At 36.5% G+C, this 27043-nt stretch overlaps 6 protein-coding genes across 7 annotated transcripts; 4 read left to right on the top strand and 2 right to left on the bottom strand.

Annotated features, from left to right (window-relative positions):
- The first annotated feature begins 1782 nt into the window (after positions 1 to 1782).
- Positions 1783 to 3206, top strand: LOC108857073 (probable aspartic proteinase GIP2). Its single transcript, XM_018630996.2, has one exon. It carries the CDS (start codon positions 1827 to 1829, stop codon positions 3123 to 3125), a length of 1299 nt encoding a protein of 432 aa, XP_018486498.1. The 5' UTR covers positions 1783 to 1826; the 3' UTR covers positions 3126 to 3206.
- A 4347-nt stretch (positions 3207 to 7553) lies between these two features.
- On the top strand, positions 7554 to 8959 carry LOC108858479 (probable aspartic proteinase GIP2). The gene has a single exon (XM_057011266.1). The coding sequence runs from the start codon at positions 7561 to 7563 to the stop codon at positions 8884 to 8886; it is 1326 nt and encodes a 441-aa protein (XP_056867246.1). The 5' UTR covers positions 7554 to 7560; the 3' UTR covers positions 8887 to 8959.
- A 4991-nt stretch (positions 8960 to 13950) lies between these two features.
- On the top strand, positions 13951 to 15299 carry LOC108860913 (probable histone H2A.7). The gene is made up of 2 exons (XM_018634757.2): positions 13951 to 14380; positions 14923 to 15299. The coding sequence occupies exons 1-2, from the start codon at positions 14161 to 14163 to the stop codon at positions 15168 to 15170; spliced, it is 468 nt and encodes a 155-aa protein (XP_018490259.1). The 5' UTR covers positions 13951 to 14160; the 3' UTR covers positions 15171 to 15299.
- A 2868-nt stretch (positions 15300 to 18167) lies between these two features.
- Positions 18168 to 19928, top strand: LOC108863257 (uncharacterized). The gene is made up of 2 exons (XM_018637626.2): positions 18168 to 18941; positions 19395 to 19928. Exons 1-2 carry the CDS (start codon positions 18570 to 18572, stop codon positions 19812 to 19814), a joined length of 792 nt encoding a protein of 263 aa, XP_018493128.2. The 5' UTR covers positions 18168 to 18569; the 3' UTR covers positions 19815 to 19928.
- On the bottom strand, positions 19883 to 22237 carry LOC108863258 (uncharacterized). Its single transcript, XM_018637629.2, has 10 exons — positions 22008 to 22237; positions 21702 to 21866; positions 21442 to 21622; positions 21315 to 21371; positions 21158 to 21228; positions 20986 to 21064; positions 20838 to 20897; positions 20607 to 20707; positions 20466 to 20526; positions 19883 to 20396 (listed from the first exon to the last, which is right to left on the bottom strand). Exons 1-10 carry the CDS (start codon positions 22142 to 22144, stop codon positions 20040 to 20042), a joined length of 1269 nt encoding a protein of 422 aa, XP_018493131.2. The 5' UTR covers positions 22145 to 22237; the 3' UTR covers positions 19883 to 20039.
- A 616-nt stretch (positions 22238 to 22853) lies between these two features.
- On the bottom strand, positions 22854 to 27043 carry LOC108805106 (methylcrotonoyl-CoA carboxylase subunit alpha, mitochondrial). 2 transcript variants are annotated; one of them, XM_018577071.2, is made up of 15 exons: positions 26648 to 27042; positions 26366 to 26487; positions 26143 to 26290; positions 25810 to 25947; positions 25518 to 25613; positions 25362 to 25421; positions 24952 to 25044; positions 24757 to 24868; positions 24542 to 24646; positions 24327 to 24463; positions 23969 to 24203; positions 23608 to 23882; positions 23282 to 23527; positions 23097 to 23193; positions 22854 to 22997 (listed from the first exon to the last, which is right to left on the bottom strand). In XM_018577071.2, exons 1-15 carry the CDS (start codon positions 26996 to 26998, stop codon positions 22993 to 22995), a joined length of 2220 nt encoding a protein of 739 aa, XP_018432573.2. In that variant the 5' UTR covers positions 26999 to 27042; the 3' UTR covers positions 22854 to 22992. The 2 variants fall into 2 exon arrangements, with proteins under 2 accessions (XP_018432573.2, XP_018432574.2); XM_018577072.2 differs by lacking the exon at positions 22854 to 22997 and having other exon boundaries at positions 23092 to 23193; positions 26648 to 27043.

Genomic DNA, 27043 nt, shown 5'->3' with positions numbered 1-27043 from the left:
ACACTATACTCTAACCCAAACTATATACCTTAAACCTAAACTATATACACTAACCATATACACTAAACCCTAAACCAAACCATATACCCAAACACTAAACCCTAACCCTAACCATATACCCAAACACTAAACCCTAAACCCAAACCATATACCCTAAACTCTAAATCCAAACCCTAAATCCAAATCATATACCTTAAACCCAAACCATAAACCATCAACCCAAACTCTGAACCCTAAACCCAAACTATATACCCTAAACCCAAACCATATACCCAAACCATATACCCTAAACTCAAACCCTAATCGTAAACCATAAATCATAAATCCAAACATTTATCCATTTCGTGACTATACTATACATATTATAATATGAAATACTCGACATTCCTACAAACTTTGTATATATGAAATTTTCTAAAAAAAATTTAGAGAGAGAGATGATGAGAGGCGACAGTGTTGGAGAACAAAATAGTGTAACTGATCAAGTAGTGAGTAAGAAAAATCAGGAGGCCCAGAAGAATATATAAATTACAAAAGAAAAGAAAAAGAAATTTATCAGACTATACTGTAATTTAAAATAGTATAGATTCAAAATTGCGATTATGAAATATTATATAAAATTTATAAAATATATGTTTGTTTTAAAATTTTCAAAACATATTATGTGTAGAAAAGAAGATTTGTTTTTATTATATAAACAACAAAATTGTATAATTGTTTTTACAGAAATTGAAAACAATTAAAAATTGAAGGGAAAACTATATTTATAAAAAAAAGAAAAGGAAAATAAAAACCCATTCAAGGACAATATGGCTGAACAGAAGACAAATTAAATTTAATAAATATTTGATTGACTATGTGATTGCACGTAAGCTACAAACGTGTGTTTATATTGTTTAACATATCCATAAACTGATGTGATCCGTAATCGATGTGCGTGCCAGTTTTATTATACTGGTCAAGTACGTTAAGTCTATTCTCTTCAAAAACGTTAAGTCTATTACCATCGAATCTATCAAGAAAGGCACCCACCTAGTCACCTGGCCTGCATTACCACTGACCATCCACGGTGTTTCCTGACTCTTTCTACTATATTTATTTCCTCTATTATTGGTCAAGCAGGAATTATTTAATCAGCAAGTAACACAACATTATTATTGTTAATTAACATACATTCGGTAATCTCATACGATATAAAAACTAAACATCGAAAACCCTGTAAAATCGAGGAATAAAATTCAACAGTTGGAGAAAACTCAAATAAGACCATTATTTTTAATTTATGTTTATAGTTTGTAAAAATAGGTTTAAGAGACAAATAATATCAATATTTAATAGGAACTTAACAAAAAGTTAGCAAAAGATATTGGAATTCAATCTAAAGTAATTATCTTTTTTTTTTTGTCAACTGGTCACTTTTGGACCTTTTAATCCTCAAACTGAGGTAAGTGGGGGTCGAACCCCCGACGTCAGGGCCCGAAGGCAGAGCTCAGCAGCCACTTGGCTACGAACGACCCGACATCTAAAGTAATTATCTAAACCCACCAAAAACGAAGAAACTAGATTTGATTTATTTATTTTTTTTGGTCAAAGAAGAAACTAGATTTGATTTGTGTCATTTTCGTCGACAAAAAAAAAAAAAATTGCATCACTTTCACATATGTTATATCTGGAAAGTAACTATCAAGAAAGTCAATAGCGGCACACCGTTATCCAATTATTCAAATTAGCCGCCACATTAAAAAAATAACCAAAATGTTGCTATAAATACACACAGTAAGACCAGTACTTATCATCAGGACAGTACTTCACATTCATCTCTAATAATGGCTTCTTCTCCGACAATTTTCTCCGTCCTTTTCCTTTTCATCTTCTCATTCTCATCTGCGCAACCATCATTCCGACCAAGAGCTCTCCTTCTCCCTGTCACAAAAGACAAATCCACCCTCCAATACACAACCTTTATCAACCAACGCACTCCTCTCGTCGCCGCCTCCGTCGTCTTCGACCTCGGTGGCCGAAACCTCTGGGTCGACTGCGACAAAGACTACGTCTCCACCACATACCGCTCCCCTCGCTGCAACTCCGCCGTGTGCTCACGAACCGGCTCCACCGCCTGCGGCACGTGCTTCTCTCCTCCTAGACCCGGCTGCAGCAACAACACTTGCAGCTTAATCCCAGATAACACCGTCACAGGAACCGCCACCTCTGGCGAAGTCGCTACAGACATCGTGTCGATTCAATCAACGGACGGCCGGAACCCGGGTCGGGTCGCTAAAATCCCCAATTTGATCTTCGGATGCGGGGCAACGTTTCTGCTTAAAGGACTCGCTGCCGGAACCGTCGGTATGGCTGGTATGGGACGCCACAACATCGGACTCCCGTCTCAGTTCGCCGCGGCGTTTAGCTTCAAACGCAAATTCGCAGTGTGTCTCACTTCGGGAAGAGGCGTCGCCTTCTTCGGCAACGGACCTTACGTATTCCTCCCCGGGATCCAGATCTCAAGGCTCCAAACGACGCAGCTTCTCATCAATCCCGTGAGCACAGCTTCCGCGTATTCGCAAGGAGAGAAATCCACCGAGTATTTCGTCGGCGTCACTGACATCAGAATCGCTGATAAATCGGTTCCGATCAACAAAACGCTTCTCAAGATAGACGGAACTACCGGCGTCGGAGGAACCAAGATCAGCACGGTGGATCCGTACACCGTGATGGAGACGTCCATCTTCAAAGCGTTCACGTCGGCGTTCGTCAGAGCAGCCGCGGCGAGGAATATTACTCGAGTACCGTCGGTGAAACCGTTCGGCGCGTGTTTCAGCACGGAGAACGTGTTCGGAACGCGCGTTGGATACGCTGTGCCGGATATCCAGCTTGTGTTTCAGAGTAACGACGTCGTTTGGAGGATCTTCGGAGCTAACTCGATGGTGAGCGTTAGCCGCGAAGTCATCTGTTTGGGTTTCGTTGACGGAGGAGTCAACGCGAGAACTTCCGTAGTGATCGGAGGGTTTCAGCTGGAAGATAACTTGATAGAGTTTGATTTGGCAAGTAACAGATTGAGCTTTAGTTCCACTTTATTGGGCCTTCGCACTAATTGTGCCAATTTCAATTTCACTTCCACTACTTGATTTGTTTTGCAAGGGGCCGATGAATGATTTTAATACCTTGATTCGAATAATGGAATGAATGACTATGATTTTGTTGTTGTTTTTCTGTAATTTGTTTTCTACAAATCAGTTAAAAATTGGAAAAGAGAATAAAAGTCCATTATACTATATTTGCGAAGTGATTTTGCCACATATCCTCTCTACAATCACTTTCACAAAATAAATATGACATGGCTATTAAAATTGATGACATGACCTCCGAAAAAATATGACATGGATAATTTCATTTAATGTTGATTTATATTTTTGGCAAACTTATTAGAATATGGTAATAATTCATATATTACATTTAATATTGATATTTCTTTTTGGTAAACTTTTTAAAAACATGGTAATAGTTCATACATCATCTATACAATAAATATATTCATATATAACATTTCAAAATTCAAAATATTATTATTTTGTATAATTATACAATTTCTATTACTAAAATTTTCAAAAAAAAATTACAATTTTTAAGAAATTTAAATATCTAATCGTAAGATTATTAGTTTCTTATATATCAACAAATTTTATAAATATTGTTTAGGCTAAATATTTTATAATTATAAAATTTTATATCATTTTATTAGTTTTATACAAATTGATTTAATATATATCAAATATATATTAAATATTAGTAAGAAAATAGTAAAATCTATAATATTTAATAAATTTTATTTTTAAAATAAGTAAGATTTTAAAAAAATTCTTACTGCACATGGTGAAATACTATTGTTTTAAATCTGTAGTGAAAAGCACCCGCCAAATCAAAGTATGGCATTATGCCCAGACCTACAAAATCAAACCGGTTTACTACTAAACAATGTCATGGACACCAGTTTCAGACATCTTCTCCAAATCTTCTTGTGTTAACAGAGTTTTCCTGCCCAAAGTACCCGCCTTATTGTATTGTTGAGCCAGTCAGCCAGATCCCTTAGAAACGGTAGAAAATTAAAATATGTTTAACTACTTGTTTCTTTATATATTATGAAGAAGAAAGAAGTAATGATTTTTATAGGTTTACCTCTCGGACAATGTGGATAGCCATGTCAGTGCATCACGCACATTTGAAAGTATCCAACCAGGTAACTTGGACCGCTTGTCATGACGACTATATCTGCGAGTTTAAACATCAAAATCAGTATTTCTAACAGCACCAACATGAGCATGTCCAAAGAATTACTACTCAACATCAACTTTTTTTCATTTTTTTTTTGCTAAAAACATCTCTAAAACCCCTCTTATACCTTTAAATGTAAGCTTGTATGAGCTCTAAAAATAACTTTAAAATCTTAAACTTTAAAGTTTTGTACAATAAAATTTCAAATATAAAGTTTCACTGTACAAAACTTTATATTTAAAGTTATTTACTTTTTTGTTCTTGTATTTGACTAATTTTCAAATAAAGTTAATAATACTTGTTTAATCATTTAGCTCTTTTTAATATATAATAATATTTTAATTAACATTACAAAAAGTGTTATACAAAATAATATTACAACAAACAAATACAAGAAACAGAAATATCAATAAGAAAAAGTGTTAGTTTTCCAAAAAAAAAGTAGTTCTTAATTTAAAAAAAAATAAAAATAAAAATAAAATATACAAAATAATCATGAAGATAATTATAACGAATTAGTTATATAAATTATTTAATTTTTATAAATTTTTTTATGTTTTATATGCAATGTTTACTATAATATATTTTTTATTAATTTATTGGATATCTTATAACTATAGTAAAAAGTTATTATTTTAGTTAAGTTTTGTCAAACATAAAAACAATTATGTAAAATATAAAATTTTTAAGATTTAATATAATGTTTTATTTTTGGAAATAAACACCTTCGAAATATATAATTACATCTTTTTGTCAACTATATAGTTACATTTGAACTAAATACTGAAAAACTCACGTTAGGTTTGCAGCCTTGCATGTGCCAAATATTCTTTTTATTTTTTGAACACAGTACCAAATAGTTAAAACATATTCGATTAGTACTATTTTACCTCGTATAGTACTCATCTGCTGTTAACCAAAAAAAGGAAAAATAGTACCCACCTGACTGGCTTGGACCATCCTCGCTGTTTCGTCTCCCTTTCCCATATTATTTATTTCCTTTTTATTTATCAAGTAGGAATTATTTAATCGCCAAATAAGACAACATGCTTATTGTTAATTAACCTATATTCAATAATTTTGTACTCCCTACATTTCTAAATAAGTATCAATTTGATACTTTTTACATGGATTAAAATAATGACAAAATATATGTGAATTGTTATTAATTACACTTCATTAACCAATAGTAATTCATTAACCAATAGTAATTGAGATAAATAAAATTATTTATAAAATCAATGCAATTTACAATTAATTTTCAGCTGAAATGAAGCATAATTTGCTTTGAAATGGTAAAATAACATTTTTTGTGTAACGAAAAAAATGTTAGAATAACACTTATTATGAAACAAATGGAGTAGGACATATAAATCGACGTTCGAAAATCTCTGTCATAATTTAATATAATAGATGGAAACTAATTTTATATGTTCATGCTCTTATAAAATGCTTGTTAGTAGTGGAACGGATTTAAATATCCAAAATTTAGGGTATTTGGATTCATTGAATTCATGATTTTAGTATTCAGATACATATTTTCTAAATATCCGTCGAAATATTATATTATCTTTGAGTACTAGGATTCGGATACATAAAAAATATTTTAAATAAATTATGGAAAAAATCTTTTTAAAAATAATATTTATACAAAATTTATAAAAATGTATATAATACGATTACAAAAATTAAAATATAATATTATAAGACTAATTTTATGTATAAATATTAATATATCAACTATAATTATTAATACAATTATAAATTTAATATATTTTTAAAAAAAATCAGATTCAAATCCAAATTTAAAAATCAAGATATCTGAATGCGGATTCAACGTATCTGACTGGATCAAGACATCCTTGATATTCTATTTTTGGAACAGATCCGGACCCGAATAATAAATCTCAACTCTATTGTTTGCGGAGAATACAATTGTATTTTTTATTATACATAAAAGGTAATACAAGTATTTAATAAACACGAATTTGAATGTCTGAGCTATCTACTTGTTTATAAACTAGAAGATCTACTATCTCACTAAACCTAGGAATAAACCAACCATTGTTATTACTTATTATTCGTCTAAACCCAACCATAAAACAAACTAGATTAGGACCCGCCCTAAAGGGCGGAAATTGATTTGTCAAATTTTAATTAATAATATATGGTATATATAATATGTGTATATAATATTATATATATTTTGTGTAATATTTATATATATATATATACATATTAGATATATATAATATTTTATTAAATATATATAGAATTTAATAGTGTTATAATTTGTGTTGTACTTGTTATTAGTTTGTATTTAATCTTCTTTCATTTTTAGTATAATAATTTGCCTTGTCACACTTTTTACTTTTTAACTTATACACATAGTTATGCTCTTTTTCAAAAAAAAAAACTTATACACATAGTCTCGTAAAATGTAATATATAAAAAAACATATTTAAAAAATCTACTGACCATATACCACCATTATTTGGTTGTTTGAACAAAAAAAATCATGTTCTTGCATAACTGCGTATGTTGTGATATGATGTAGGTGAAAAGTAAATATATGGAAGTAAAGTTAGTGATACGAACATGAGCCTATGTTGGTCTATGCCACAATTATTTGGTTTTTGGAAGATCAATGATCATAAGCATAGACGGTCTTTGTATGCTTACGTTGTAAATAAATCGGATATTTTTTCTCTTATGTTTGGAATGATATGGAACTCGTTATTTAAGAGTGGTTCAGTTTTATATGATCTAATTATATTAAGAGATTAACCAAAAATATTATAAAAGTGTTACTGGTTAGGTTTAACTAATCTATGTTGGTTAAGATTTGGTTTAATTTAAGTTGGTAGGTTGCATTGTATAAGAGGGCATGATATATTCTAGCACTAACTATGAAAGAGTCCAAAATTTAAATGAGAACTTCAAATAGTAGATAATCTCTAAATTAATAGATTAGATGAAGAAAGTGGATATGATTTGTGTCACTTTCACAAAAAAGAGCAGGAAACTCACTTAGCGTCACACCGTTATATGATTATACAACATCACATGTGACATCTCAAAAGTTAATAACATATATATATATATATATAATTATATATTCAAATTAGCCGCCGCATTAAAAAAAGACCAAAATGTTGCTATAAACACAAAAGTTCATAACATAAATATATTTGAATTAGCCGCCACAATAAAAAAAGACCAAAATGTTGCTATAAATGCACACACTGAGACCACTGCTCTATCATCAGTACTTCACATTCATCTCTAACAATGGCTTCTTCTTCGATCATATTCTCCCTCCTTTTCCTTTTCTTCTTCTCACTCTCATCTGCTCAACCATCATTCCGACCAAAAGCCCTCCTTCTCCCTGTCACAAAAGACAAATCCACCCTCCAATACACAACCGTTATCAACCAACGCACTCCTCACGTCGCCGCCTCCGTCGTCTTCGACCTGGGTGGCCGAAACCTCTGGGTCGACTGCGACAAAGATTACGTCTCCACCACATACCGCTCCCCTCGCTGCAACTCCGCCGTGTGCTCACGAACCGGCTCCACCGCCTGCGGCACTTGCTTCTCTCCCCCTAGTCCTGGCTGTAGCAACAATACTTGCAGCTTAATGCCAGATAACTCCGTCACCGGAACCGCCACCTCCGGCGAAGTTGCTACAGACGTTGTGTCGATTCAGTCAACCGATGGCCGGAACCCGGGCCGGGCCGTTAAAATCCCCAATTTGATCTTCGGATGCGGGGCAACGTTTCTGCTTGAAGGACTCGCCCCCGGAACAGTCGGCATGGCTGGGATGGGACGCCACAACATCGGACTCCCGTCTCAGTTCGCCGCGGCGTTTAGCTTCAACAGAAAATTTGCAGTGTGTCTCACTTCGGGAAGAGGCGTCGCCTTCTTCGGTAACGTGCCTTACATTCTCCTCCCCGGAATCCTGATCTCACGGCTCAAAACGACGCCGCTTCTCATCAACCCCGTGAGCACCGCTTCTGCCTACTCAGAAGGAGAGAAATCCACCGAGTATTTCATCGGCGTAACTGACATCAAAGTCCTCGAGAAATCAATTTCATTCAACCAAACGCTTCTCAAGATCGATGCCACCATCGGAGTCGGAGGAACCAAGATCAGCACGGTGGATCCCTACACCGTGATGGAGACGTCCATCTTCAACGGGCTCACGTCGGCCTTCGTCGGAGCAGCTGCCTTGAGGAACATCACTCGAGTATCGTCGGTGAAGCCATTCGGCGCGTGTTTCAGCTCGCGGAACGTTTACAAAACGCGCGTCGGTTACAGCGTGCCGGATATCCAGCTCGTGCTTCAGAACAACGACATCGTCTGGAGGATATTGGGAGCTAATTCGATGGTGACCGTTAGCCCTGACGTCATATGTTTGGGTTTTGTTGATGGAGGAGTCAACGCCAGAACCTCTGTGGTGATCGGAGGGCTTCAGCTGGAAGATAACTTGGTCGAATTTGATCTGGCCAGTAACAGATTGGGCTTTAGTAACACCTTATTGGGCCTTCAAACTAGTTGTGCCAACTTCAATTTCACTTCCACTTCCACCACTTCCACTGCTCGATATGTTTTGTAAGACGCCGTTGAATGATTTCGTTGCAATTTTTCAAACTTGATTCGAATAATGGAATGTTGTTGTTTTCCTGTGATTTTGTGTTGGTTCGTTTTTTTACAAATCAACAAGAAGTTCGAGAATAGAATAAAATGGATTATATAAACTATGGTGAGTACTATTGTTTAAATTTATTGTGAAAAATACAGCCTAAATCAAAATATGGCACTATGCAAGCGAGTCTTAAGTCTTGCACACCAGCCGGTTTACTAAGAAACCATGTCTTGCACACCAGCTAGTCCCACTCTAGGTCGTTTCTTCTTCCTGAAAATGTATAAAGTTTAGTTTTCTTAGCAGTTCCATAATCAGAATAGGAATGAACAATATGGCTTTGAATTTTAGAGGCTTGATGTGGGATGATCAGTGAAGGGTCTGGTGGCTTTGGTTCCACATATCCAGCTCTTGGTGTATCTCCAAGTCCATGTCTTCCTTCTGGTCGTGCAAGACCAGACTGTTCCAGCTGGGTCATCCATTCACTCATGGTCTGTATGGCTTGCATAAGCTGATTCTTCATGCTGGTAGAATTGTGAGCTTCTTTTGTCATCTGCTTTCCTGTAAATAACCTTTTAAGATCAAGTGAAATATGGGAAATGGTCTGATGAATTAATTCAGAACAGAAATGAAGCTATATGTTATGCAATAAATCAGAACAATGAAATAATGGAAGACTATATGATATGCAACTAGTAGCTATGATATAAAATGCAATTACTAAAATGATATGATATGCTACAAGATTATGTGATATGGTATGCACTAAAATAAGACAGAATAAATCAAAATGAAGGAAAGACCAATATGATATGCATGAAATGGATATGAAATAAATATGATTTTTTAATGCAATAAATCGTATGCAAAATAAATCAGAACAAGGACTAAATGAAAACTATTTAATATGCAAATGATATGGATGAAAGTATAAACTATAATGCAAGATATGGCAAGTCTAAATCGAAATACTTATGACATGATTTTTTATATATATTTTTTAAATGCTATGGATATCTAAATGCAAGAGATTCTTTTTTAACTACTTTTTTTTGAAAACAGATGAACGAAATGAATGCAATTATGCAAGAAATATATCAAATGCAAAGAAACAAATATGGCAATATATGAATGCTAATGAAATTCCTTTTGAAAAAACTTTTCTTGTTATGGAAATGGGAATGCAATCACTCCAAAAATGGTAAGGGGAGCTTGAGAAAATGAATGCAAACTAGAAAAATGAGCTATATTTTGAATCCTATATGATCTATCACGAAATGAAACTTTCTTCTACCTCTTTTTTTTTTTGGTTTTTCAGTTTAGATGAACTAAGAACACAAAACCGATAAAACAATGCAATAAACAGAAATAAACAGATATCAAACTTTTTATGGGTTTTCTTTTTTATGAGAATCAAATCAACAAAAGCAATACTAGAAACACAAATTTTATGGTTTTTTCAAGTTTCTGGAAATCAAATAACAAGAACAGAAATAAAACAAAATGACTTTTTATAATTTTTTTTAAAAAGAAAATGAAACAAATGAAAAAAAAAGATAAAGGGATAGATAGAACCTGATTCAGGAGTTTTTAAGCTCTGATACCAAAATGATACAGACACAAAATGCACCTAACTCAATCTGGCCTGAACGAGAACCGATGGAGGTGGGAAACAACAAATGGTCGTATAACCAACTTGCTATCTCAAATGGGTGGAGTGTGGCGTGAAGGTCGAGGATGGATTCAAGCTGCTTGTTCGTATAAACAACTCAGCAAGAACAGTGGATGGAAATGAATAGAGTTGTTGATTGAATCGCACAATCAGATGGATCGAGGTGCAACCACAAGTTCTATGGAAAGGAATTTGATAAAACACAATTGCTCTCAAGGCTGCTTCTCACAACACATAAGAAAGACTTAGGTATTTACTAGGGGCAAACTAACTCATATATTTCATAAAGGTTCAAAAATGCACAACTGTTTATAAGAAACTTATATAGTGTCCAATGCAGCTTTTCCCGGGGACTTGAAACAAATTACATAAATGACTAAGCTACTATCTAGGACGAAATTATGGCTAAACAATGCCTTAAAATACTTGAAATAAAATAAATAGAAGACTTAGAACCTGCAAGACAAATTTGGTTAGTCATGATATCAAGTAATTTAAAATGCTTCTTACCATATGTGCCACTAGCCGTTGGAGATAATGGCTGAATGAATGGGATTCTTTGACTTTGCTTGAATCTGGAAAGTTGAGGCAGGAAGCAATGAAGTCTTGGGATGTCCAGATTCGTGCAGAATGCCTTCACAACTCCAGGGATGAGAGGAAATGGCAGTTGGCGAGGTTGACCAGAAAATGTGCATGAATCCAAATAAGGAAGGTCAGAGCATCTTTATCGGGGTAGTTTAGCTGGGTCTCTTAGTATTTTTAGCAATTAAAAAAAAAGAAAATCTATAATATAATAGGACACTTGAGTCTCTCCTGGAAGGACACGTCAGCGTTTTTAGCGCGTGGGCTTTTCCATTTTATTTTGGGCTTCTCCGGCCCGGTAGCCGTCCTCCTATGTGTCCCCTACGTCTGATTAGGGTTGCCTCTCCTTCGCGATCCTTCGCTTGCGGGGCTCTTCCTCTTCCAGCGCCCATTTCTTTTACCATTTTATTGTTTCGCTTAATTACCGAAGAACAAAGCTTTTCCGTTTGATGACTGTTTCGATTCTATTTATTTGCCTTTTACTGAAGATCGAAGCTTCACCTTTTATCGTATATGAGAACTTCTGAATACATGATCTTTAATTTTTAACTTTTATGCAGGACTCTGTGATTCACGGGTTCATTCCCGCTAACCGGGCCAGCCACTACCGGAACGATCTGAAAGTCGGTTCTATTGTAAGATTGGACCGCTTTGAAGTTGCGTGTGTGCCTCACATGTACAAGGTTACTGAGCATCAGTTCGTGCTTCGTTTCATCCCTTCAACACGTATGGGTGAGGCTCAGACGGACGCTCCTGTGATCAAGTTCGACAGATTCATGGTCCGACGTTATGATCATCTTCAAGTTCTTGCGAACACTAACCTAGAGCTCCCAGGTATGTGTTCCGTATCAACACAAATTTATTTAAAACCTTTTCACACCAACGTCGCTAAGGTAGTTTCTGTTTGGCAGATGTTGTTGGTGAAATACGCTCCATGCAGGGTTCCGATCTGAAGAACACTGCAGCAACCACCAGAGTTGTGGTCCGCCTCTTAAATGAACAGTGCGTAACTTTTAAACCATTCAATCTGTCGTTTGGGTCTCATGTTGTGCAGCTTCTTGGTAGATCTTTATACTGTATCGTTTAGATTAGCTGCCTGAGGCAATAGTCCACTCTACTGCTTCATATAAGATTTGTTCATTGTTGGGTTTTGCTTCTATGGTTATTTGAAAGTCTCTGCTTATTGTTTCCACGACGGGAATGTGACTGTGTACTTATCAATGGTTTTCTGCAGAGCAGATGTTTTACCGAGCGGATGCCTGTTCTGTTTTGTTGCGATTCCAAGATTGTTGTTAATATAAGACAGAACAGAGCATGCAATACTCATTAAAATAATACGTACACAGATGATTGTACACTAAACATTGAATTGACTGATACACCATGATATTCCCGTTTTAAACTTAATAATATTGCACTTCGTATACATAGAAGATGGTTTCGTCATATATTAGAGTGATTGAGACCGACTATTAAGATAAAACAAATAACCCCAAATGCCTCAGTTACACATACATCCACCACCTCTGTTCTGTTGTCTGTACGATTTATTTTTACAAAAACCCACCCCTGATCATAGGCTTGGGTGTTCGGGTACCCGTTCGGATTCGGATCGGATATATCGGATATCGGTTCTTTTTTGTAATACCTCCTAGGTCCCATTTTAAGAAATTTTTAAATTCGGATCGGGATCGGATATAACACATTGGTTTCGGTTTGGGTTCGGTTTATACTGAAGTAACCATATATCAATTGGGTTCGGGTTTTTCTGTATTGGTTTCGGATTTAACTGAAGTAAATTAAAAAAAATAAACATAAAACACTTGTACCTTAAACTTGGTAGTTAGTACATATTAAATTGACAAGTGAAACATGAAACTCACATGTTACCGTAAACTGATTACGTTTGGACATTATACCTACTAGACAATATTAGCAATACAAAGTAAATTGATCAACTTAAAAACTTACACACACACTCAAATTTAGTAAAAATGTTTGAACAACACACCAATATCGATAATCAATACTGCCGAATAGCAACACAGAGTTTTAAAATGAAAAACAAACTGAAAAACATGAAAGTTTCAATGTTTTCAAAAAGAGAAAAACAGATAACAGATAGTAATAGAGATTAGGTTTTGGAAAATAGGAAGAAGAAGAATCGACCCTACGAGTCTCGTGAAAGCACACAGGGAAATAACAAAGCGTGGTTTCACTTTGTGTCTTGGAGATTGCCTTCATAATAATAACAAAGCGTGGTTTAACTTTCTGTCTTGGAAATTGTCTTTACATTATACAATATATATATATATATATATATATATATATATAATTATCTACATAATACATATATTTCAGTTATTTCGGATTTTAATTCGGATTTCGGATTAAACCGAACCGTACCCGATAACCAAAGTATCAGCATATCTAAACCGATCGGGTATTTTGATGGATCCATAACCGGTGAGGTTCGGGTTTTTCGGATCGGGTTCGGGTTCGGTTCCGGATTATGGATAATATGCCCAGGCCTACCTGATCAGATGGGAAGCCATTAGATTTATGGTTGGAAATAAAATTCTTTACATTTTTTATTTAAACGCATGAAACAATCATCATTGTTCTTCAAAATATGATGTCGTCTACATTTTGCTTGCCCCAACTTTTTGAATTATGGATTGTTCTTTTTGGTTCAGGTTTACATAAGCATTAACAAAGCATCTAGCCCCGCGCTTGCGTGGGGGCTATGCCCCTAGTTATGATTAATGGGAAGGAACGTCTGTTAATTCGGCCCTAGAAGAGACGGTCTTTTGAGACACGTGTTGACCAAATGGCTATCATCTCTTTCTCTCTCTCAACGGAATGCTCTTCATCATCAAAAGTTCAAAGCTTTCTACTTTGTGGATCTCTCCATCAATGGATGTCTGTGTGTTTTTTGCAGAGAGATCAGATCGTGATGTTTGGCGTTCACGAAAGGCTGAGTTCTTTTACGGATGCAGCAATTGAATCTGAAGCAAAGAACAAGAGGAAGTAAAATTGCAATAGAGGTCGAAGTTCCAACAATGACGGAAGCCACCGTTAAGCTCACAATCAAATTGGGAGGAAGATTAATATCACTTTCGGTATCACCTGACGATACAACCAAAGACCTCAAATCTCTTCTTCAACCAATCACCAACGTTCTTCCTCGTGGTCAGAAACTCATCTTCAAAGGTTCCTCCTTTTTCAATCTCAAATCTCTTCTTTAGCTAAGATGTAGAGTAAATTACCATGCTCTCAAGTTCACTGATCCTATATGCTTGCCTTCTCGGGATGTTATTATGGTGGTGGTGATAAAGAAAGAAGAGACCTTGCAGCAATCAGAAGGAGATGGAAAACATTAGATGTGTTTCTGATGCTTTAACTTAGTTAGTAAAGAGATCTTCTGCAAATCTTATTGATAGTTTCATGTTGTGGCTTTTGTGGTTGCTGGTTGTGTGTATATATATTGCAGTATGCTTTCAAGTTTACTTTCTGTAAGTTTCGTTTGTGATTAGATCTGAAGGTTATACAATTATAATGAAACCGCTTGGTGTGTGCTGTCAAAGAACACTATTTCTAAACTCTAAAGCTTTTCATTTGATATTTTTCCTGGAAACGGATGTTGCTTAATATTGTTGAATTCATGGAAGTGCCCTGGTCTTATAATGTTGAAGGCTCTCTGTATTTAATTGGTTTAATGTCTCACTTAGATGCTGTTTCTTTTCTTGTTTCAGAAGTTCTTGAGTTAGCTGGAAATGCAAGTAAGCACCTGAAAGTGAAGAGGATAACTCCAAAAAATTTACAGTTGGCGATCAGAGGAGATGAGGAGCTTCACACGCTCATCAAAGGAACCATTGCCGGAGGTGGTGTGATCCCACACATCCACAAGTCTCTCATTCTTACGGTGGGAATTAGTCTCAGTTGTGGTGGCGTTACATTACAGACGCTTGATACATACATATTACATACCTTTGATGAATGATCTTCTGTTTCATGTATTTACTATAAATAAGAAACTTGCAATGGAGACAAAAAAAGTGTCAAGGTTCTTAATTAAGTCTCTTATCCAACTTTACTCCTTAAATACTATTAAAAAAATTTAAGAGACACTTAATCAGTCTCTAGGATAATGATGCTCTCAGTCCATATTGATCTCCAAGTGATAACGTGAATATCTATTGGCCTTCTAATGTCTCTTGGCTGTATTGGCTTGTAATAAATCAGATCTGGTCGCCAAATCTTGGTTTGGTAATGTGCAAACCAATTAGAGCTCCAACTTTCCTTATATAGAACCAATTTGGCATATCTCAGTTAATAAGATGCATCTTCAACTTGTGTTGGACTCTGGCCTTGAATCTTCTTGTTCTGGACTTCTAAGAGGTACTCCTTTAAGGCCCAGCTTGGTTTACACAAATATTCCTCCTGTTGGGCTGATAGATACCTTGTTCCTCAAGAAATGCCAATTCGGATGCAGTGGAGGTTGCCTGACTTGGAAATTGCATATCTTCTAAAACATCAATCCTTTTGGTGTGAAAACAATTCTCCGCTTTTTTGGGTTGAGTTGAGAATCTATAGCAATTGGTTTCACGGTTTAAATCATCATGGTTGTTGAGATATTCCCTTTTGACTGAACCTATGTCTCTGCTGGCTCCTTTGTGAACGTTTTGTGCAACTTGTTGAAGGTCTTGTCTAGCTACGGTTCTGGAGACCTCATCAGAGAGGTAGCTATTTCTTAAGTGAATTTCGTTGTTTCAATAGATTGATAGGATGATTTAGAGAGTATGGATCCTAACCTTTTTATACTCGAAGTTCCACCGCCTTCCAAGAGCAAACGCTGCATTTAAGGTAAGTCGTGGATGATGGATTCACAAACGACTTTAATAGGATGGATCTGTAACTGGTGGGTTCCTGGATCGTTAGGAATAAAGATGAAACAATTGGATCAAAAAACCCTAGAGTCTAGTCTGATATCACAACGAAGATTACCTACTACTAGTTTATATAGAAGCGGGTCACAGAAAATAACGAGTCAGATACATGCAGTTGGCATGAGGAATTGACGTCAAAAACCTAATAGTAGTGGATTTAAAACTTCTGGATAAAGCGACAAGTTGTGAATAACTCTTTAAGTTGGGTCTTTTTATCACTTTCAAATCGATAAATATTATCGGTCTAACCCTATTATCATAAAATATGATTTAATTTATAGACATGATCCATGTCTGAAAATAAAAAGCTAGTGAAAAAATATATTTTAATTATAACAAACTTATCCGACATTTATAAACATATTTTTGTTATCTGTTTGATTTTCTTTTTTTCAGTTTCCCAACTTTTTGGGCACATGGATATGGACTTCTCTATTCACAGCTTAGACACCTAATAACCGTAAAATAAAGCAATTTACGATATTGACTTGATGCTGAGGTGAGATATTCCTTCTTGTCCATCAATCTATCACCATTAACTGTCTAGCATAGAAATAACAATGAAACTAGTATACTCAAAGCAAATATTAACAAATAACAATGAAACTAGTAAATAACTACATCATTGATGAAAAAGCCAAATTCTTAGAGTAGTTACAACTAAAGAATATAATAAGAATACTGCGTATATTCTTTCATTTACTATTGAGAAGAAAAGGAAAGAAAGCCAAATTCTTATCATTTTATGAAAAAAGCCAAATTCTTATTTGTATGTCATGGTGGTTCATGCCAAGAGCATTTTCAGTACACACATTTTTATTGAATCGAGAAAATTATTTCTGATTTATGTTTTATCTAACACACTTCTTTATTATTCAAAATGGTAAATAATATAAACACTACAACACGAAGATTAAAAGTTGAAAATACTCTTGTTTGAACCATCTATCTTGATACAAGATTAAAAAAAAGTTATGTTTCTCATAATGCTACATATACATTTGGTCATCATCTTTTTGATGAAACTCAAAACTTTTTTTCAGTTATCTTTAATGTATGAAACTGGTCATATTCTAATTAAGATCTATAAATAGTCTTCAATAAGAAGAATTCAATGATTCTTCCAAAAGAAATTGTATATGGAATTGTCAATTTTCAAAATTCTATAACTTCGCCATATAACAAAGAATTTGCATCTTTACTGAAGAACCATAAACATTTTGAATTGTAGTTTTCGAATCGTTTCGTCTGATCAACACTTGATATAGTTTAAATGGACAACAAACAAAAAAAAGAATTGTAGTCTTCAAAAAATGTCTCATACATAGAACAACCTTTTTTTTTTTGATCAAATAGAACAACCTTCATATAACATCTTTACCTCCATAGTATAAGTCTTGTATCATCAAACACATTAATTGTGGATACTAGAGAGACAACGGATCGTTAAAGAGAAGTCACCAATGTTAATATTCGAGAGATAACGGCTCATTCCATATATTTTTACATGTTTTTGCTTCCATTTTATAGTTCAGATAGAAACCTCATAGGCCTAGTGAATTCATTGAAAAAACTGAGAGCAGAACTAAATCTTTTGTTTATATATTGATGCATCATGCATGTAACACTGTCAAATGGGCCTGACCAAATGGACCATTTGACATATGGGCCATATTAGATGGTCCAATATGGACAATGGTCCAAAAAATACCTAAGACCAATAAGAACCATGGCCAAATGGTGAAGTCCATGGGCAACCAATAGATTTTGTTTGTATTTTATTTAATTTAAATGTTTCATATTTATACAATTCACAATGATTTTTATAAAATCTGTAATTTATTTATTTTTACATATAAATTTTTTAGAAAATCTGTAATTATTCATTTGTACTTATTTACATTTTATAAAATCTGTAATAATCATTTTTGTTGCCAAATTGAAATACCCAAAACTAATACACTAAGCCGGTTGATTTTTAATTGAGAGAGAGGGAGATCGCCGGGAGGGAGAGAGAGACAGAGCGTAAGAGAGCTTCACCTTTCTACTTTCGTAACTAAGAGAAATCCAGGATTAGAGATGAATCGTTATCAATGAATCAATGGGTCATGTCGTTTATGAACTGAGAGTTATCAGACCTTACCTATAGGAATAGAGGCAGAGATCAACCCATGACCCTACGGAGGAGAAGGAAGAAGAATACGATCTCAGAGACGAAAAGAGGAGAGAATCGGAGACTCCGAGTCGATGATCTCTGATTTTTCAATTTCCCCCAAATTAGAAAACTAGAATTTTAAGAGTTTCGGTTTGCCCAATGTCCAATTGGTCTTAGACCAGACGTCCTCAAGCAGCCGACGACTCTCTTCGGGGAAGACGATCAGGCTCGTCTCGATCGGCTCAAGTACGTGTTGAAGGAAGGACTGTTCGAGGTCGATTTGCGTGACATCTCTGAGATGAAGAAGAGGCAGAAGAGTGGGATCATGGGAGATAGGAAGAGGAAGAAGAGTAGAGATGAGAGAGGGAGAGAGGAAGGTGAGAGGAGGGATGATGATGATGATGATGATGAGCTTAGTGGTGGTGGTGGTGAGTCTAGTGATGTTGATGATGCTGATAAGGATTTGAAGCGTTTGAAATCTAATTTCGAGGTTCTTTGTGATGAGGATAAGATTCTTGTGTTTTACAAGAAGCTGTTGATTGAGTGGAAACAGGAGCTTGATGCTGTGGAGAACACTGAGAGGAGAACTGCTAAAGGGAAGAAGAATGTTGCCACTTTTAAGCAGTGTGCTAGGTATCTTACTCCTCTCTTCAACTTATGCAGGAAGAAGGTATAAATCACAATCCTTTTGCTTGCTGATAAGATAACTCGTAGACTTGTTGTGTCAACTTATATAATGTAGCAACTTGTTATGTAGCTTATCTATGTTTTAATCTAATTGGCTACACAACTATGTTGGTTAAACTTAGTTTGGGTATGAACACAGATGCACAGCGACTAGGTTTCATTAGCTTGACTACTTTTGGTTTCAGATATGGTGACAAGAACAGTAGTTATGTTGCTCTACATAAACACTTAAGACGTAGAATAGCAAGTAGCATTCCGTTTCTTTAGTAGTTTTATATTCACCTTGAGCTTGGTACTGGGGTCTGTGTTATCTCCCATTTAGTAACTTACTTTTGGTGCAAAGCAAGTTTCTCCCTTTCTGTCTTATTAACGTTAATATACTCTTTACATTGAAGTTTTATGAGCTCTCTTGGACTTATATGTTAGCAAATTGCAGGGTTTGCCATCTGATATTCGTCAAGCTTTAATGGTGATGGTTAAGCACTGCATAAAGCGAGATTACCTCGCTGCGATGGATCACTACATCAAACTAGCCATAGGAAACGCACCATGGCCCATCGGTGTGACTATGGTTGGTATCCACGAGCGTTCTGCGCGAGAGAAGATTCACACCAACAGTGTTGCTCACATCATGAACGACGAGACCACTCGCAAGTATCTTCAGTCGGTTAAAAGATTGATGACGTTCTGCCAGAGACGTTATCCAACTATGCCTTCTAAAGCTGTTGAGTTCAATAGCTTAGCCAACGGAAGTGATTTACAGTCGTTGCTCGCTGAAGAGAGGTACTTTGGTGGTGATCGTGGACAAGTCTCGGAAGAGAGACTATGCCTTATGCCTTCTCAGAAGGACAACTAATGTTTTGCATCTTTGCAGTGTTTGTAATGTCTTGAGCCTTTTCTAAGATTATTATGAAAGCTCGACTATTGTTGTAATCATATAGTATTGAAAACAAACAAAGGGTTCACATTAGCCTCTGAATTGCCACTGCTGCAAACTACAACGTTATCATATTGTAACAGTACACTGATGAAAGTCACGGAAACACAATGATAATCCTAAAACAAGTTCAGCAAATTGAAATCAGTTGGTGGTTTTCTTGTCATTTCTGCTTCTTTTCCTGAATTCTCTCTTCTCTTCAGAGTACTGCTTCTTCATCAAAAGGCTGGACATTGCTGCTCTCACAGCTTCTGCTGCAGCAATCATCACACTCTCTTCTACTGAAACTTTGCCTTGCAATTTCTCCAACAGTTTTGTCCCTCCAGGTATCTGCTCATCTTCAAGGATTGAAGATTTTTCAGACTCAATGCACGAGATGACACGAACCCTTGAGTAACCAGGCTGGCTCGAACCGTTTGAGGCTCCAGATACCATCCATAGTGTAGATGTGCTTAAAGAGATACTTGTGGGGATGAAACTTTCTCCAGGGATTTTAATCACCTAATTGATAAATTACCCGGCCGGTTAAATTATAGTTATGCTGATTTGATTTGATAATGAGTATCATACCTTTGTGATGGAGAGAGTATGGGCTGACAAATCACAGCTTAGCAATAATATTCCTTGGAAACTGCATTTAGCATTAGTAAAAAATAATCAAACATTTGATATCTCAAAGAAACATATGCCGGCAAAAGAAATTAGACTTGCCTTTGAATAGCAACTGCTGCAAGAGAAGAATCTGGGATAGCGCATATATCGGTAACTGTGACTTGCGTCGGTTCACTTTCATTAGTCTCTAAATGTCCAGCCTTCAATAAGCAAACGGCAATAAAAGAACAACAAATAAATTACTTCTATAACGAGTGTCCAACTGAAATGACATAACCAAAAGTTCCATGTGACAAATTGACAGAAGAATGTAAGGACTGAAACATTTACCACTGTACTAACTTCACATGTGTCGAGAAGAGACCCAGATGTTATATCCCACAGTCGAACCTAAACAACATTCAGCATCAGTAGCAAGGAATGTAAAGCATCAGTCACTGGTCTAAAAATACAAGAATAGAGATTTAAGATCAGTTACAGTTGAATCTCCACTTCCAGACATTAGGTAGCTTTGAGCAAGCTCTGGATTGGAGACAAAAGCAATGCAGGTGACGAACCTAACCAGGGTTTTAAAACAAAAACGTTAAATCAGCTGTTAAGTGATCATTCTTATGGATGAGATGATTATGTTGCCTTAAACTCGAACTTACTCTGTATGTCCAAGACAAAAGCTCTGTATTTCATGAGCCCCTTGTAGAGGCTCCTCAGGAAAAACAGTGACCTGGTGATGGCAAACGTAGACGACATCAGATCAATCCAAACAAAAAAGGCATGAGATTGTACATTTAGTGGATTAGACTAGCTTACCCTTATCTTAAAGTCTCGATCAGCACTTAGAATATATCGACCATCAGGGGAAAACTCCTAAGAACAATAACAGATCAGACTAAGATACACAAATAAAGTAAAGAGAAGGAAACTTGATCTTCCTTACCAAACTAGTAATAATACTACAATAATGCGAAAACAGCGGCACACCCTTCTTACTAGGCAAAATTTGACCCTCATTGATCCCATCAAGCTCGACCACCCAAACAACACCAAACTTGTCCGCATAGCATACATACGAATCATCGTGGCTTACAGCAACCGCGGTAACTCTTTTCTCAGAGCATCTGACATTGTTATTTACACAAAGATTAAGCAACATTCATGGAATCAGTACTGAAAAAAAAGATAGTTTTACTAACTTACATGGTGTTGAGACAGCGCCAAGACTCAGCGGACCAGATCTTAACGAGCTTGTCATCTCCTGTAGACACAAAAAGCTTTCCGCTTTCACTATAGCGAATAGCTCTGATGGAATCTTTGTGGAAAGATTCGTTAGCTTCATCCACCAATGTAACTGGAGAATTGTCTCTGTGGATAAAACATTCGATCAATTAACAATTATCAGTGATTCAAATTCAACGTCTGTAGATTTTTATATCAGTGATATTCAAATTCAATCTCTGCAAGCTGTGAAACGAAGAAGAGAAACATGAAGCAATGAGAGCTTACATGAGATTGAATACACGAAGATCCGACCCGACAGTGACAGCGACAGATTTCTGAGATGGATGAACGGATATCAATGCAGGAGCAACATCGAGTAGTTTGTTCTGTCTTTCTCCTTCTTCGATGTGCGATTCTTCCATTGTTACACAGACAGACGGACGGTCGGAAGGACCGAAGAACAGTAGATTTAGGGCTTAAGCAGTTCGTGAAAAAAACAAAACGGAGGGTCAGATTTTAGAAATTGTTTTTGTAATAAGATTTTTTTATATATTTTTTTATTAAAAAGAGTAATTTGTTTGTTGGGCGGGCCACGCGGTGATAAGATACAACTAATGGGCCACGCGTATAGGCCTATATAGTGCACGTCTCTGTTCGATAAAATGTCTGAGAGAATCTACTTACTAACTGAGAGTTCCAAACTTAGAGGTAGGGGTCTGACGAATAAAAACGAAGCTTCAAGCTGTTTCAGTTCACAAGTGACGTTCCAGTGTTTTGTTTTGTGAAGTCCACGTCGACACCACTGAAGTTACATTACATGTACTCAATCTCAAGCTTCTTTACTACATGTTTTGGAAGGTGAAAATGTTTGGTCTAGTGCAAGAAGCCACAGTGTATTATCATATCTAAGCTTCGTACTAGTACAATTTCGACGTATGGTCTGTCTATATAACAGAAGCTTTTTCGATAGTTTCTGTATCTATATTGCTTCAAGCCAGAGATCCAGCTTAACTCAATCAAGTTGTGGAAATGAGGGAGCGAGACTCGGCTCAAAAGAGGGAATCTGGTTTAACATTCAAGAAATGGCTCGGTCTATCTTGATTATTATTTTTTGTCATCCCCATTGCAGTATAAAACATTGATAAAGCTTGAAATTAGTTTTATTTATTTGTAGGATTACAGTTTATATACAAAACCAAATTGCTGATTAGTTCAAGCTTCGTGTAAACTAGCGGATGGGTTGGATCAATATAAGCGTAATCGTGTGTATTTACCCTGCAAAGATTGTGAAATGGGTGGAGTTAATTGAAAAGTCTGAAAGGATTATATGAATTTATAAAGAAGAAAAAGGTTTAATACTAAAATTACACTAACCTTTGATCCTGAATAGAGCACTACCGTCTGAAACCTGTTGGCCTGCTTTAACTTTGAGGTCCTGTATACTTCCAGAAGACGGTGCTTTCACAACGTGCTACAAAAAGAAATTAAAGTAATAATTAGTTTACAGTCTGTTGTTATATGAAATAGTATATGCGTTGAGAAGAGATTTGTATGCTAACCTCCATCTTCATTGCCTCCATGACTAATACAGGTTGACCTTGATCTACTTTGGCTTCGTTTTCAACAAGAACTTTGACTACCAAACCAGCCATGGGGGCCAAAACGGTTCCTGGAGGGTGTGATGATGTCTCTGAGCTGGTTCTGTGTTGGACACCTCCTTCATCTTCAGAGAATTCAATTCCAACCTTCTGTTTGAACTGATGGTGTTCTGAACCGTACCATATATGGATATGTTTATAACCATCCTGTTACCAAAAAAACACACATCATAAGCAGCAGTTTCAAGAGAGACACGTAGGAACATTAGGATGCTAATGGTTTTTACCTTCAAGTACGCGGCTATAGTAACATTCATGCTCAACCCAGCCGCTTCAACTCTAAACTCGCAGTTTCCTGCTCGAGTTACTCTGACTTCTAAACTTGGTGAGTCATTGCCTTCCTGTATGAGATAGCTTCCATCTGGTTGATATACTACACCGAGTGATACAAGCTTCGAGCCAGCTCCCTCGCACTCATTATCCCACTCAAGCTCAATCGTTTGCTTGGCTTCGTGATGGACCCTAAAAGGAGGATGGGCATACCATATTGATGGAAGCTTTCCTGGATGAGTTTACACAGAATAAAATCAAGGCATGCTTGAGAATCATGTAACTCGTAAAGAAGAGACTAGACTCATGTGAACTGACCGTGATTACTTTCGTTCCAATCAGAATGCTCGATTGCAGATACACAAGCAGCTACTAAAGCTGCACTATGCTTAGCTGCCTTGCATGCCATATCTGCTGCAACTGGATTGCTCTCATCAGCAAATAGATCAGTTTTATGGTGCTCAATAAAATGAGTTTCTACGTTGCCCACTGCAAACTCCTTATGACTAGCGAGTTTTTGAAGGAAATTTATGTTTGTAGGTACACCTGCTACCTGTCAACAAAAGATATCATGTAACTACTGAACTGTTGCGGTAACTAAGAAGGTATGTGTGAGGTATAACTGCCGCCGCAGAGAGCTGCAAAATGTAGTTAATTGGGGGTCTTGGGGATATACCTGAAAGTTAGACAAGCAGTCCTTCAGTTTCACTAAAGCTTCGCCGCGGTTGCCTCCAGAGACAACAAGCTTTGCAATCATAGGATCATAGTGCATGCTCACAGTGTCCCCTTGCTCAACTCCGGTTTCAACCCGAACTGCTAGAGAAAAAAAGTCAAACATGAAAGAGATTCTCAACAAGATAAAAAACAGGTCTTATATGTAACCAACAGCACCTGATGATGAGACTGCAACAGGGCGGTAATGATTGAGGACTCCAGTTGCAGGAAGAAAGCCCTTTGGAACATTTTCAGCATATATCCTGGCCTCAAAGGCATGACCTGCCAAGAGATACATATGCAGATCACAATATTGAATTAATAGGTAATTTCTCACACCAAGAAAGTTCAGTTTTCTTTTATCTATTTTTAATTTATGGCGAGAGCGATACCTAACAGTGGCACCTGGGCTTGGCTTATGGGGAGAGGTTCCCCATTGGCAACTCGAATCTGCCATTCCACAAGATCTTGACCAACGATCATCTCAGTTACAGGATGCTCAACCTAAGAAGGATTGTCAGTGTCCCTTCGGATAATCAAATGTTTACTGAGGCAGCTTTGGTTAAACACATAAATGAAAGAATCACCTGGAGACGGGTGTTCATCTCCATAAAATAAAATTGATCAGACTCAGTGTCAACTATGAACTCCACTGTCCCAGCATTGTAATATCCAACTGCCTTTAAATATTACAAGGTAACAGAATATAAGTGCTTCTTGTGGAAGTTGAAGTGAAAGATAGCTAGCAACAAGAGGTGTCAGAAGACTATACATCAATGGAACTCATACTAACGATGGTAAACTTCGATTAAATGACTCAAAATCAATTATTAGTAATGCACAACTTAAAAGATAGAATATAGAGACGCGAGGGACATACAGTCTACTATAAGTAAATGCAATATATAGAAGATGGTAATGAAACAATTTCACCAACAATTTTTCACCAAAAATCACTGCAGCCGTAAACGATAAAAAGCAGGATTTAAAGTGATACCTTTGCCGCAGAGACAGCAGCTTGACCTAAGCTAGCCCGGAACTTTTCAGATATATTAGGCTGCAGCAGCAGGGTTTCAATCAGAACCACATCCATTTATGCTAGAGAAGACATGAACCGAAAAAAACAGAAAGAATACAACACAGTAATTATTACCGCAGGAGCTTCTTCAATAATCTTTTGGTGTCTTCTTTGCACACTGCAATCTCTTTCGTAAAGGTGAATAACATTTCCATGTTTGTCACCAAATACCTGAAAGCAGTGGAGACAGAAGGAAAACTAATTAAATATGATAATAGGTGAATATTTCTCTATGAATAAACAGAACATATCACTACATAATAATAATAACATATGTTTCTTCCTTCTATACATAATAATTGGGCTTAATGGCACCATAACCATATTTTCATACGAGAAACAGAATATGAAATTTCTTAACCATTACCTGGACTTCTATATGCCTTGGTCGAGTGATGTATTTCTCAAGAAGAATGGTATTAACGCCAAAAGAAGCAGCAGCCTCACGTTGAGCCCCCAAAAACGAGTCGGCAAATTCCTTCTCACTTTGCACTATCCTCATTCCCTAAAGAAAAAAACTTACTTTGCTTCAGAACCAATAAAATATTAAAGGGTATCCAACTTATTGATCATTGGTCAACGATCTGTATTTCTGCTACTGAAATTTTCTTTTCTAAAACCATGTTTCCGGAGATAGTATTGAAGGTGAATAACTTTGGGAATATTACAACAAGCTATCTATTGGAAAATGATAACATACCTTTCCCCCACCGCCATGTGTTGGTTTGATTATTAAAGGGTACCCAATCTTTCCAGCTTCTGACTTCATATGATCGATATCTTGCTCATGGCCATGATATCCAGGCACGAGAGGAACTCCAGCAGCCCCCATTATTCTCTTGGATGCACTGAATAAAAATACAGATCCAGGTCAGAAAAGTTCATAAAAAGACAGCTTGTGCAAAAACAAGTAGGAAGATAACCTTTTATCACCCATGTCTCTGATTGCAGATGGCGGAGGTCCAATGAATGTTAGTCCCGAATCTTCACAGAGTTGCGCAAACTCGGAACTTTCCGACAGGAACCCATAGCCAGGGTGTATTGCCTAGTCATAAATTTCAAACAAGACATCAGCAGCTACATAATAAACTCATAAAAGAACGTTAACTTTCAACAAAACAGCAACTAAACATAGTAACCAATCAAGTTCAAGTTTCAATAAAGTTCATCTCTTTTATTACACTGACTAAATAAAAAACTCACACCTGTGCGCCGGTCCGAGCAGCTGCCTCCATGATAGCTGCGCCCCTGAGGTAACTGAGCCGAGCCGGAGGAGGGCCAATTCGTACTGCTTCGTCGGCAGATTTCACATGGAGAGAGTCTCTATCGGCGTCGCTGTAAACCGCGACGGTCTGGATCCCAAGACGCTTCGCCGTTCTCATGATCCGGCAAGCGATCTCACCTCTGTTCGCCACCAGAACCTTCTCTATACACCGCTCGTTAGGAGGCTTAACCGTAGCTCTTCCGCCAGATGCGGAGCTGGAGATGTATCTAATAAAGATCGAGTAACTTTTCCGGCGAACGTTCCGACGAAGTGCCCATGCCGTCATCGACATTAATCTCGATTTCGAGTTTTCCGAGTGGAAGAAGACAAGTGTGAC

Source organism: Raphanus sativus, chromosome 5 (assembly GCF_000801105.2).
Source record: "Raphanus sativus cultivar WK10039 chromosome 5, ASM80110v3, whole genome shotgun sequence".
Taxonomy (NCBI): Eukaryota; Viridiplantae; Streptophyta; class Magnoliopsida; order Brassicales; family Brassicaceae; genus Raphanus; species Raphanus sativus.
The sequence above is the reverse complement of the archived record's forward strand: the minus strand, read 5'-3'. Positions and strand labels throughout refer to the sequence as shown.

Bases quoted from the DNA above. Each gene is read 5' to 3' on its own strand.
- LOC108857073 (XM_018630996.2), top strand. From the start codon at position 1,827: ATGGCTTCTTCTCCGACAATTTTCTCCGTCCTTTTCCTTTTCATCTTC.
- LOC108863257 (XM_018637626.2), top strand. From the start codon at position 18,570: ATGAAGAAGAGGCAGAAGAGTGGGATCATGGGAGATAGGAAGAGGAAG. The intron at 18,942-19,394 runs GTATAAATCACA...AGCAAATTGCAG, and splicing joins TCAACTTATGCAGGAAGAAG to GGTTTGCCATCTGATATTCG.
- LOC108863258 (XM_018637629.2), bottom strand. From the start codon at position 22,144: ATGGAAGAATCGCACATCGAAGAAGGAGAAAGACAGAACAAACTACTC. The intron at 21,372-21,441 runs GTAAGGAAGATC...TATTGTTCTTAG, and splicing joins GTAGTATTATTACTAGTTTG to GAGTTTTCCCCTGATGGTCG. The intron at 20,527-20,606 runs GCAAGTCTAATT...TGCTAAATGCAG, and splicing joins GCAGCAGTTGCTATTCAAAG to TTTCCAAGGAATATTATTGC.
- LOC108805106 (XM_018577072.2), bottom strand. From the start codon at position 26,998: ATGTCGATGACGGCATGGGCACTTCGTCGGAACGTTCGCCGGAAAAGT. The intron at 25,614-25,809 runs GTAATGGTTAAG...CACTGCTTTCAG, and splicing joins CAAGGCATATAGAAGTCCAG to GTATTTGGTGACAAACATGG. The intron at 25,045-25,361 runs GTATCACTTTAA...TAATATTTAAAG, and splicing joins CTGCTGTCTCTGCGGCAAAG to GCAGTTGGATATTACAATGC.
- LOC108860913 (XM_018634757.2), top strand. From the start codon at position 14,161: ATGCAGCAATTGAATCTGAAGCAAAGAACAAGAGGAAGTAAAATTGCA. The intron at 14,381-14,922 runs GTTCCTCCTTTT...TTCTTGTTTCAG, and splicing joins TCAGAAACTCATCTTCAAAG to AAGTTCTTGAGTTAGCTGGA.
- LOC108858479 (XM_057011266.1), top strand. From the start codon at position 7,561: ATGGCTTCTTCTTCGATCATATTCTCCCTCCTTTTCCTTTTCTTCTTC.